The sequence below is a fragment of the Doryrhamphus excisus genome, chromosome 11, assembly GCF_030265055.1.
Source record: "Doryrhamphus excisus isolate RoL2022-K1 chromosome 11, RoL_Dexc_1.0, whole genome shotgun sequence".
Classification (NCBI taxonomy): Eukaryota; Metazoa; Chordata; class Actinopteri; order Syngnathiformes; family Syngnathidae; genus Doryrhamphus; species Doryrhamphus excisus.
Genome location: NC_080476.1, coordinates 20,653,045 through 20,665,359, shown reverse-complemented (window position 1 = coordinate 20,665,359; position 12,315 = coordinate 20,653,045). Strand labels below are relative to the sequence as shown.

The following is a 12,315-nucleotide window of genomic DNA, read 5'->3' as shown; positions in this document are numbered from 1 at the left end:
TATATATATATTCATGCTGTTCCATACATATACATATACATATACATATACATATACATATACATATACATATACATATACATATACATATACATATACATATGAAGTTTAAACATCATGGTTCAGTCATCAATGGTTCCCCAGTCCAGGGTGTACCCCGCCTCTCGCCCGAAGACAGCTGGGATAGGCTCCAGCATGCCCACGATACACACATACACAAAGGAAAACCCCCTCCATCACCATAGAGTTGACATATTGCTACTGAACTTAATTGCCATCGCCCTTGAAATTATATTTCTGCATTCTATATATGTATTTGTTATATGTACCCCCCAGCGGGGGTGGGTCTATCTACTTGAAGAAGAAGAAAGTGACAGTGTGTCAGCATGTGTACATGTGGCTGAGTGTGGTACCTCAACCTCGATGTCATCCCCAGGTGGGATGAGTCAGAGTAGACAGCAACCCGTCATCCCATGCATTCCTTGTCCAATGTCCATTTTATGGCATCTGAAGCATCTATATATGATAACCAGATCCCATTCATACGGAAGGACGCCAACATTAGGAATAAAATATATGTGGGATGATAACTTACCCATTTATCAGCGCTCAATCAAAATGTGACATTTTTGACCTGGAATTAAAATGAAGGAAGCCATTCATTGGGGCAAATATTTCAAGTGAATGAAGATATAAAAGGTGTATGTTTTTACGTGGGCAGGAGTCGGGGGTACAGGGCTTCAGGTCAAATGTCTCAAGGGGTAGTTTGGTCCCCACTGGTATAGTATGGTAAAGAATAAATCATCCAATGATATCCACATCATCTAATACCCTTTATGTACAATGATTGAAAAGAATGATGACAAAGGGAGTTGAATGTGATACAAATGTGTAGTTGGCAGTGGATGAATTGTTGCTTTCCATCAATGGTGACTACTGATTGAGATATAAGGGATGAGATGAAATAGATAACTCCACGGAACAAATCTCCATGGTAACTTGCGTCAGGACACATTCCACTTTCCACTAATTGCGCAATAGGCCCCACGGACACATTTTTCCGTCACGCGCACTCCAAATAATAGAACTAATAAAAGCGGCGTTGTGGTGACGTCACAGGCTCGTCCCCACTCTACACACGTACACACGTCTTGGTCGTGTTGGCCACATTCAGCCAACGAAATCACACGCTTGCTCTTAACGTCAACTGGATGCAAGTGCGATGATTTCCACACACATTGGACGTTTGTTTGTGGTCCGAAGGCGACAAAGGTGAGCATAAAAGCCAATGTTACGCCACGCGTCTTGGGGGGCCTCCGGCCTTGACCACTGCTAGCTGGCAATTACGTTGTGAACAATTACCTTTTGCTTTACCTCAAGGCGTTTTCGGTAGCTGTGTTGTGGCTTGAGAGTTACTGATAAACATCAATTACACGTTTGCCGGGAAGGTTTTGGACAAGGAGTTTGTAAGTATAGCTAGTTCTACCGCTGTGCTGGTGGAGCGGCGTTAGCACATTTCAGGTTATTCATCGATAAAACACTGCCCTATTTCGGCACAAGTTGCATTAAAAAACAGGACCACGTGTCACATAAATATTACAATATTTGACTGTACAAACAATTAAAACGAGAGGCTTATTTTTTAAGTTAAATAAAAATGCGCCGCTTTTTTTTAAAGAAAAAACTGAATACGTGTCTTTAATAGAAAAGCTGCAGCCGTACATTGTACATAGATCTCTGAAGCACAACTCCACAACTCTCCCCTTAGCGAAAGATGTTTTTTGTATCCACTTGAAGTCTCGTTTACTGTGCTGTAAATGAATGCTCTATGACGCTCCTAGATTCTTTGGTACTGGTTTCTGGAATAATTAACACATTTTGGTCCGTCCTTTCACTTTGAAAGGTTGGCTTTTCTCTACCAACGTCTTAGTATTCGAAGATTAGCGGCACATAAAAAGATGTCTGGGGGTTCCCGGCGGTAAACAATTTCATTGGCTCATGGCTGGTGACGTCATCGCAAATGCTGTCACATGAACCGTAATACCTGAAGTAATTACGCGGGGTAACAGCCGCTGTGAATGGTCGTGAACATGATTAAAAGCTATTATATTTCCCATTCACTTTAATTAGTCACGGGTCTGGATCCGGACCGCGGTCTGCCATTTGGTGAGGGCTGCTCTAAATTGTGAAAGTGGGAATGATTGTTTATGATTGAATATTGATCAGTCAACGGTAGTGATGTAAATTTAGCCTCTAAGATTATATAGATTAGTATAAGATTAGACTCATCTTTCATGGGACAATAGTTTGTTTCTACCTTTTTCTGTTGGTTAGTAATCAGCAGTAGAACACGGGTACATTTCAGCAAAAATATTAGTTCTTAAAGAGATACATTTTAAGCATAACTTTCACTTTTGACACCCATTTTAACCAGGTTTAACCGGGAAAAATGCTTTCTTCAGAACCTGGAAAACTGCATGTGTGTTATATTTGTTGACAGGGACAAGGAGAAGCTTCAGCACGCTTGACGACATCCATAATGGGCGACTGTGTAAACTGCATCAGACGTCTCTTAATGATCTGCAGCTCCCTCATGGCTGTAAGTACTTCTCGTCTCACCTTGTGAGTAAAGTTGGTGTCACTGTCATGAATGGTTGCACAGCTATCTGCCTCGCCAAACTACGGGCATGCTGGAGCCTATCCCAGCTGTTATGTCTCACCTAATTTCTCTTGCATTTGGCAGCTGCTGGGTATTTTGCTCATAATAGTGACAGTGTGGATCTTTTTGGAAAATGATGAAATTGGAAAAGTCGTGATGGTCAACTCCACGGTGAGATCTTCCGTCAGCTGCGGCCTGTTCCTGGGTATCGTGCTCTTCCTTGTGGGCCTCGTGGGATGCTTTGGGGCCCTCCGTCAAAAGCAGTTCCTTCTCAGCTTGGTGAGTCGATGATAGTAATGATGATGATGATGAAATTGTGCACGTGTCGAGGGTTTGACTTGTGTGGGAGCAAATGGGGCACATGATGTGCACGTGATCTCCCATAAAGACAGCACCCTCATAGTGGGGGTCTTGTTATCAACAATCTGCATATTCCAGCAATTATTAGGTTTTTGTCTTTCCTAAAATAAACATTTTCAAGCATAATAAGGCTAAAAGAGCTAAAATACCAATATATGGTATTCAAACGACTCAAATGATGTTCATGAATTGAGGATTCTACACAGGCCACGGATGTTCCGATCAGGGGTTTATGCTGCTGATACCAATGGCGATAATCCACCAGTGAAATCGTCCGATACCAGTACCGATTTTTTTCATGAGAGAGCTACTTTTACAAAATGAAATTGGCCAAGAGCTACTTATTCTTGTACCATTTATTTCCATCGCTTATTTCAAGCCAAACAAAGCCAATATGCTTGTTTTACCAGAACATGAACAAAATGCTGGTATCCACAACTCACCTTTTGTATTTCACAAAGCATTTCTTTCTAGTCTTCTCGCATTATTAACTCAAAACCTGAATGAAACGCAGGTTTATCCACCTCTGCTGGGTCCCTCCAGCCGCATCCGCTGCCTTCTGAAGTGTAGATGCAGCCAAGTATCGGCCGATATCGATACCGTCCTTTTTAACTGATGTCGGCCAATACCGATCGATCGGCCCCCGAACACAGGCACAATAATCCCTGAACAAAACTTTTGCGATGCTGCAACCCCAGTGAGAACAAACAGCATTGAAAATGAATGAACGTAAGAGTGTAAAAGTGACTATAGGGGTGTTATTTCTTGTCTAGATGGCTCTAATAATTGAGAAATATATATATTTAGAAGGTTGTAAACAAGGTTTCTATGCTTGAACTCTGACAGCATTCCATTTATAAATACGGTGTCCTACTATGTGAAAATTCTCTTATCATGGTCGTGTCTGGAACAGTTATCCCCTTAATTTGGCATTTATATGCATTTAGCATTGTTTTCTGCATGTCAAACTATAAATGGAATGCTATGAAACATGCAGACAAAAACCGGAGATTGCACACAAAATAATTTGAAAACACACTGACCCCGCTGTAAGCTAATTGTGGTTCCACTGGAGTTTTTGATTTGAATAATGAGTGACCAGATGATGTTATGCTGCAGCAAGAAAACCAATGTTGCAATAGCTGTTAGGTGCATTAACACCAACAATGCTGTGGCTTCATTGGAACTTGAATTTCCACCTAACGCCAATTTTAAAGCATATGTAGCAGTAGATAAAGCTGTTTACTGCAGTTACTGGCACCCTGTGGTGTTCCCGTTCATTCATGACCGACACATGAATGAACGACACGGACGAGTGTCGGTCAATCTCTCGGTCTGTCTTTCAGTCAGCTAACCCCCACCCACCCACAGAGTGAGGTGCTACGATAGGATAAGACAGGCAAGCATAAAGATAGTCCCGCCCTGCAAAAAATGATCTGTGAACTTGCTCTCCAGCCAATCAAAAAAGCATTTGCATGTGAACGGACTGAACGGGTATTTTAGGGGCGGTAACATTTTTTTCCCCCGTTCGTTCATGACCGACACACCACGAGCGCTTGCTGGCTGTGCCTCACAGCAACTGAGGAGGCTTAACTACGTTACATCCGTGGTTTTTGTAAAAAAAAAAAAACACAACTGGGTAGCAGATACTGTTTACAACTATCAGTCATAGCGGAGTTTGATTCCGTTGCGGTGCATTTAGTTGCTATTTACTTCTGCAGTTTGGCGTTCTCCTGTTGGCTGTGTTAGCATTAGCCCGCTAACGTTAAGTGTTGGCAGTGTCACGTTCACATTGGCTTTAATCGGTTAAGTAAGGCTTGGGAACTTGTGTAGAATTGTATGCACCTGCGTGGTATTTGGTAAAGTTAGTGTGGGGTTAAGTGTGGTGGGGTTCACGTTCACAATGATAATTGTAATGTTCGTTACGCCATGAACACTTCCTCAATCTCTTATTCTAGCCTTTTACCTCCAAACGCTGGCTCCAACCAGCACGCAGAACGTCAGTGCCCTCTACAGTTTACACATGAAACAGCAGCTTGGAACAATATGCGGTTACCGCTGTTATTTCCTTCCAGGCTCATTGGTGGATTTATGAAATTAATTAATCCTAATTACTATTATTATTGTAATTATTATTTGTGTTTTGTTTTTTCCAGAAGGGTTATTTAAATTTAAGTGTTCAAAATGGGATTTTTACTGACTGGCTTTTTTTCCTGAAACTTTCTGCTGCTGGCTTTTTCCAGTTCTTCATGGCCATCATCGTCATCTACGTAATGCAGCTACTTGGTCTCCTCTTGTTCTTCGTAAATCGTACCAAAGTAAGCTCTGGTATCCAAGGATCAATTTCTGATTTCAAGTCATAGTGCTTGGCTCAAACTTCTTTCATGTGCTCTTGTGTGTTTTTAGCTCCAAAAGGAGGCCTTCAAAGCACAAATGTATGCAGCATATAGTGGGGCCAGTAGTGAAGCCAGTAGTGCAGAGGAAAATCCAGGTAGGGGAGACCGGAGACAATTGTAACACTTTTAGTTTGAGCAAGTATACCCTATTTTCCACATTGGAAGGTGCAGTCTCAATTACGGGGTCTTTTTCTGTACTTGATCCATACACAAGGCTAAGGCCAGAGGCGGGGTGTACCAACAGGCAAACCCCTATCTGCTCTCAGCGATGTTTGCGTCAATCAGTGCGAGTCACGAGGTTTATCAGCCACGGGGGGGCCCATGAATTCCTCCCCTTGCCCCGCCACTGTATAAGGCGCTTTCTGAAACATGCGGTCTAGAAAAACAAGGCAACAGAAGCAAAAGAGTGAGTTTAGGGAACTTTATTCTACTATGTAACAATACACTCTGTATTAAATGGTCCGACAGTCAATCAAGCGTACAGCTTACCAAAGTAAGCCCCCCGCCCCCCCAACTAAAGGCGCATTCAAGTACGCCTTCCAGTGTGGAAAATAGGGTAACTCAGTTTGTGTATGTAGTACCCTATTGTCAAATACAAAGTGGTGGTTGTTCCAAGCTAACCGGTACTGGGGTAGGTTGGACCACTTGGGGATGGTTCGTTGTCATCCACATGAATAATTCTATGCTAGAACTTGAAGGAATTATAAAGGAACAATATAAATATACAAATACAAAATAATGATTAAAAATGGAAATATATCAAATAAATACAATTGAGATCTATGCAACAATCAACAAACCACTTTTGAACCTATTAACCATGTAAACTGCTGTTTGGTTTAATCAGGCAATGATGGCAAATGTACCGGTCCTTGCCTGGGGTGCAGGCTTCATGGGCCCAAAATGTCCACTTCCTTTGGCCATGAACTATCAAAGTGCCCCAAGCACACCATGCAGATGTTTTCATCATCTTCTGTGTCAGAACTTGACATTTGCTGCAATAACTGAACGCTTCCACTGTTCCAGCCATCCCCGACCCAGGCAGCCATTAAAAAGCTAACCGTTTTTAGCATTTGGCTTCAAAGCTAGCATCAACGCAACACACCACACAATGGAGTCCAAAACAGATGTAGCCCTAAGGACATGCTCCACCAGACTGTTCCAACTATCCTGTGTTCCAACTCTACCTGGTCTCCCCTACAGCCGCACAGAAGACTTCAGATTCCGATTCAAATCCTACTCCTCTAAGTCATTGGGATGGCTTGATGCTGGCCGTAAGTCCTTACACTCAGACACCGTTTTAGTTGTTTTTTTGCGGCTCGGTCAGGAGCCATGTTTACAGTGCGACCCTTCTGATGACCAACCAAAGTCCAGGTCTACCCTGCAGATGCCAGACCCAAATGGGATATTTGTACCTTTATTTTGATAGGCGTGTTTCAAACTAAAAGCATGGCAGTGTTCTTGAGATTTGGACATTGAAGAAAACGTAAAAACATAGAAAAAGTGTCGAATATGAATATGAATAAAGCTCCATGTCTACATGCGTCTGGTGAATGTGAATAAGAGGATCTCTTGTTCTTTTCTGCTCATTTCAGTTTAAGTGCTGTGGAGTGTTCGGCCCGGAGGATGTTAAAACCGGCAACCTCTCCGAAGTCCCCAAACAATGCTGCGAAGAGCTGGCCGACGATGTGAAAACAAACTGCCAGGACGGCAACCTCGTTGACATCGTATTCCCTTCCACGATAGTGGTATGTTTCCGTCTTATTGGTTGAAAACGACCTTCCAGGAAGTAAACGGTGACATCACTATGATTATTTCCGATGAATTCAGGATCGTCTTAAAGAAGATTGAAAAGATTTTCATGCAACTTTTGCTTTTCCAGGCCTTAAAAGGTCTTCCATTTTCTGGAATGTCTGGAATTTTGGAAGTTTATATGAGCCCGAGTGAGTGAAACGTCTCATCATATGTGACCAGCCTTTTGGGGACAGTATATGTTCTGCTGATATATCAAATACTAGAAGGCTACTGGCGGAAGTGTGGCAGTTGGATACTGAAAGTTGTACACTTTGACCTTTGGAAAAGGTTTCTATCTTCATACAATTTCAATTCCTCTAAAGCAGAGGTAGGGAACCTATGGCTCGGGAGCCAGGTAGGGCTCTTTTGATGACTGTATCTGGCTCTCAAGCATTTACCCCAATAAAAATGTATGTTTGCTAACATTTTAAAGTAAACATCACAGAAATCACTGTTAAAAATATTAAAAATCAACAACTTTCTTATGCATTTTAATCTGTCCATCTATTTTCTACTGCAATACGGCCAACCATATCCATCTTTCTTGAATATATTTTCCAGGTCAAACACCAAAACTGGATTATTACTGGGTAATGCGGTAGTCTACCTCGGTCATTGAGATGTCAACATGTAAATATAAACTTTCCTCCTTTAGTCAAATAGTCACCTAGCTAAAGCTGCAGAACCAAGCCTTCTGGCAAAGATGGCCAAAAGAATGAAATATACTGAGTATGGTGCAAAACCATGCAGCAGCAGAAGTTGCATTAATGGCAACAAGTATTTGATTTATTATTAGACACTGCGCTGCTCACGAAAGTGTGCTGGCCACACCCCCTTGGCATGGGGTAGTGTGCCTGGTCTACGTAATTAGAGCCCATTATATCTAAAACTGTTGGTCTTACATAAAAATGCACACATTTTATTGCATTCAATGTTTAAAAAAATGTATATGGCTCTCACAGATACACATTTTAAAATATCTGGCCTTCATGGCTCTCGTAGCCAAAAAGGTTCCCGACCCCTGCTCTAAAGTCATCTCCTTGCATAGCGGGCAAGCACAGGCCCCAAACAGAAGACTAGTTGGCATGTAACAGTTCCCCTGAATGCACCCCCTTTTCACCAAATGTGTGCATTTCAAGTCCAAATCTTCAATCTTGTGCTATAGTAAGAATTGTCCCGTTTGTCTTAAGTGCAGATATCCTGCCTAAAGACTAATAGGCATCATATGTTTGTTTTGTCTAACGCTTCAAACGCTAATGTTAAAAACCCTATTTAGAAGGTCATAAACCATGAAAGTCCAATTCTAAATAATCCAACCATGTTGTATGCCACTTATCCTCGCTCGGGTTGGGGGTATGCTGGAGCCTATCCCGACTGTCTTTGGGCGAGAGGCGGGTTCCGAACTGGAATGGTTGCCAGCCAATGGACAACCGTTCCCACTCACATTCCTAGCTATGGACAATACAATTCACCGAATGTTTTTGGGAATGTAGGAGGAAACCAGAGCCAACACAGATGCTCAAGCGGAGAATCGAACCCGGGTCTTTCCTGCTAATTAAAATAATGAATCCTACTTTGCGGAAATTCAGTGATCGCGGTCGGGCCTGGAAGCGGTTAACGGCGATAAAGGAAATGAATGTAAATCCCCAAATGAGTGATGAAGATGAGATGTGATGAAGCCAGATGTTTCCTTGCGGCTGTCCAAGCAATTGTCCATGTTGACAGTGAAGTGATGATCACTGTTTCCACAGGGTTGTTATGACAAAGTCCTTTCTGACTATGAAGCATACCCCTATTGGATTGGAGCCATGGTCATTTTGCTGCTCACCATTGAGGTATGGAGGGCTTTTCTTCTTAGTATTTCTCTATGGAAAGATCGCCATCTAGTGGTGTGTTCAAGTGTGTTCCTTTTTTCCCAGCTCCTTGCCATGTTCCTTGCTGTGATGCTCTACCGGGAACTCTAGTAGCAACTAAATTTTTCGAGGAAGTAAAGATAATGGACACTTATAATTCCATTGAATTAGTTGTTTATTTAACAATTGGTGCAAAACAGGAAATTCTTAAACTTGAGTCGTTGAGTTGGACTTTTGAGGTAGTGGGTAACAAAGTAACACGTCAAAAGTGGGAATCTGGTCTTGTCGATTGGGAATAATAAGTTGACACGGCCAGAAAAAGCGTAAAGGTGCTGCACTGACTTTTGGATTTCAAGTCAAATTTGCTTACCTGGAGACATTTTTTTTTGGCTCCTCTGTCAAAAATTGTTGAGGACTTGACTTTCACCAGCCTGAACTTGAAAAGGCTGAGAAGATCAGTTTTAGAGTTAGGTTGAATCAGGACTAGCATCAAATCCTTGGCTTTTTATCATTTGTTTACTTTGTAAAACTGCCGATTATTGTGTGAGACACGCGTATTAAAATGAATAATATAATTGCATCGGGGGTTTGAAAGATGTGCTTTTAGCATCATAATTGTCACGTTCTTTGCTAAGTACATGGACAGTCATATGACGTTCATATAACAATATTTTTGACGCTGTATGTTTATAAGTTGTGTTTAAAATGCTAAGCCTTGTTATGTTTTCTATATCAGTAGGTTGCTAGAGGTGGGATTTATGGCTCTTTGGGGGGGGGGGGGGGGCGGGTTTAACTGGTTTTATCTTGGAAATAATGACTATAGGGTGAATATGGATTTAGATATTCTGAAATATTGCTAACCTTATTAGAAGTTGTAAATAGTCCATATGACAATGCTTTGACAGTGACGTCACTATTTTCAATGACCCTTTGTACAAATGATGTGTATGTGTGTTAATCATGACTTGAATAATATTAAAAAAATATATATATATGAATTTCTGTGCAAGATTTCCACACAAGAACATAATGCAAACATAATAATAAATAAACATTCGTTCATTTTTATGACATATTAGGACTGGTTGCTGGATGGGTTTACTACTGGTAGGACAAATAGTCAATATCAGCAGGTTTGAAGGCCTCATCTGCAGTTCCTGGCATCAGCGAACGCCAAATGTGGGCCCGCAGGACACTAGTTTGAGGCCCCCGCCTTGATATGAAAGTTTAATGTTTGATATGGATGCTGTATGGTATCATGTACCCAGAAAAAATGATTACGTTTGATTCATGTTCATGTTAAAGGTTAAATAACTGTTAATAGTTATCCTCCCTATCCGTGTGGAAGTGGTAAGTTTTTGGCTATTTAAGTTGAAAGGAAATAACTTGAAGGCTACCGTTTAGGTCGCTAGCTCTCTAGTTTGCGAGTTAGCATGTGTCTCAAGACCCTGCAGTTGCGCAATATGTTGTAAATAAAAAGAGTATAAATGTGACTATAGTCGTGTTTTGTCATGTCTACAGGGCTCTAATAATGCTTTGTTCATTTTCATCTGAAAAAAATCATTTGTCTACCCACCAACTATATGTGCTTTCTTAACTTTTTATTATTTGCCCTTTTATTATTAATTATAATATTTATTTATTACTGATTGATTCTTTATTCTTGATTTCTTTATTTATTTTTCATCTTATTTTGGAATGTTTTATCAGAGCTTTTATTGTAGAAAATTGAAACCAAAGCACTGAAAAAGTTTGTATATTTTTCTGTTTTTAATAAATGCGTTTTTTTGAAAACCTGATGCGGCCCAGTCTCGCCCAGACCCTAGCTCCAGTGGCCCCCAGGTAAATTGAGTTTGAGACCCCTGGTTTAGCCCCTTTTGGACGTCTGGGATCTGTCCTTTTGGGGGAGGGGGGTACTGTCACGATGTGGGAGTTAGCCTCCGTGACAGTTCATTTGGTTTCATGCCTTAGTTCCTGGTTCATGCCCTTATTTTGTATTCACTTCCTGTGTTGCTCTGTTCCGGTTTCTGTTTTGCATTGATCCCTCGCACCCGTTTCCCATTGTGATGTCTATTTAGTTCAGGTAAGCACTAAAGACACATTTACCTGCATTTGGGTCCTGCTGTCTGCAACAGCAATTCCTCTTCTGCTGGTGGGCCTTGAACGCACCTGTGGTACACTTAATCTGACAGACAGAATTTATAACACACACTATTTTACGTTTATAATTCTAACAGTCCACCTTGAATTATTTGTCTAATTGTATTATATTTAATATATATAAATTATATTATATAATGATTATCTTTATATTTTATATATATTCATTATTTATATATTTTATTTATTTGTATAATTTTAACAGTCCACCTTGAATTATTTGTCAAATTTTATTTATTATATTTTATCTATATAATAATTATACGATTATTATTAATTATATTATATATATCAATTATATTATATTTAATATATTATATATTTCTTTATTTACCTATTTGTATAATTTTATCTGTAAGACTATTAGATATATGTTTTAAATATGTTCCATGTATCCTTTTTTGGAGCATTTTAAACATCAGACCACATCAAACTACAAACTTTAATTTTACTTTTTTATTTTTTATTTTTATTAATATTTTTTTTACTGAATAAGACATCCGACTCGCAAGTCATGTTGCCAGCGTGTACGTATGTTAAAAGTTAGAAAGCAACTGGCGGGCCGGATTCAAGCGCTTGGTGGGCCGCATGTGGCCCCCGGGCCGTAGTTTGCCCACCCCTGCTCTAACCCCTTTCTTCACAGACATTTGATAAGGCACTGGTAGCATTGTTTCACTCTTGTTCTGCCAACTAGCAGGCAACGAGTGTGGACCAAACCATTTCATATAGCTATGGGGGGTCGGGTGCTTCGTCAATATGGATTTTAAGTTTTAATATTTAGTATTTTTTTTTTTTTTTTTTTTTTTATATTAAGTTACTACCAAATACAAGATGTTTTTCATCCTTTGACGTCCTTTAGGAATTGTCCTACCCTTTATGGGCCCCTGAACTCACCTTGTTGAATCCATATGAATGTAGAATTCCATGCAGGTTGAATTTTGACCAAATTTATTGATTTATGATCAAATGTGTTTGATCATACCTGGCAATAAACCCTTTTCTGATTCTGATTATAGTAAAGCTCTCCTATATAGTAAGCAAAAGAAATTACATGGGATGGAATGCATTATATGATAATGTAATAAACATAATG

General features: G+C 40.3%; 1 protein-coding gene across 2 annotated transcripts; it reads left to right on the top strand.

Moving 5' to 3' along the window:
* Positions 1-1,063: 1,063 nt before the first annotated feature.
* LOC131138433 (tetraspanin-18-like) lies at positions 1,064-9,828 on the top strand. 2 transcript variants are annotated; one of them, XM_058087341.1, is made up of 9 exons: positions 1,064-1,272; positions 2,501-2,599; positions 2,744-2,938; positions 5,263-5,337; positions 5,426-5,510; positions 6,619-6,689; positions 7,011-7,163; positions 8,961-9,044; positions 9,129-9,828. In XM_058087341.1, exons 2-9 carry the CDS (start codon positions 2,540-2,542, stop codon positions 9,171-9,173), a joined length of 768 nt encoding a protein of 255 aa, XP_057943324.1. In that variant the 5' UTR covers positions 1,064-1,272; positions 2,501-2,539; the 3' UTR covers positions 9,174-9,828. The 2 variants fall into 2 exon arrangements, with proteins under 2 accessions (XP_057943324.1, XP_057943325.1); XM_058087342.1 differs by lacking the exon at positions 1,064-1,272 and adding an exon at positions 1,292-1,466.
* The last annotated feature ends 2,487 nt before the right edge of the window (positions 9,829-12,315 follow it).

Excerpts from the sequence above, each read along its gene's own strand:
- LOC131138433 (XM_058087341.1), top strand. The coding sequence starts at position 2,540 with ATGGGCGACTGTGTAAACTGCATCAGACGTCTCTTAATGATCTGCAGC. Across the intron at positions 2,939-5,262 it reads AGCAGTTCCTTCTCAGCTTG|TTCTTCATGGCCATCATCGT; the intron begins GTGAGTCGATGA and ends GGCTTTTTCCAG. Across the intron at positions 5,338-5,425 it reads TCTTCGTAAATCGTACCAAA|CTCCAAAAGGAGGCCTTCAA; the intron begins GTAAGCTCTGGT and ends GTGTGTTTTTAG.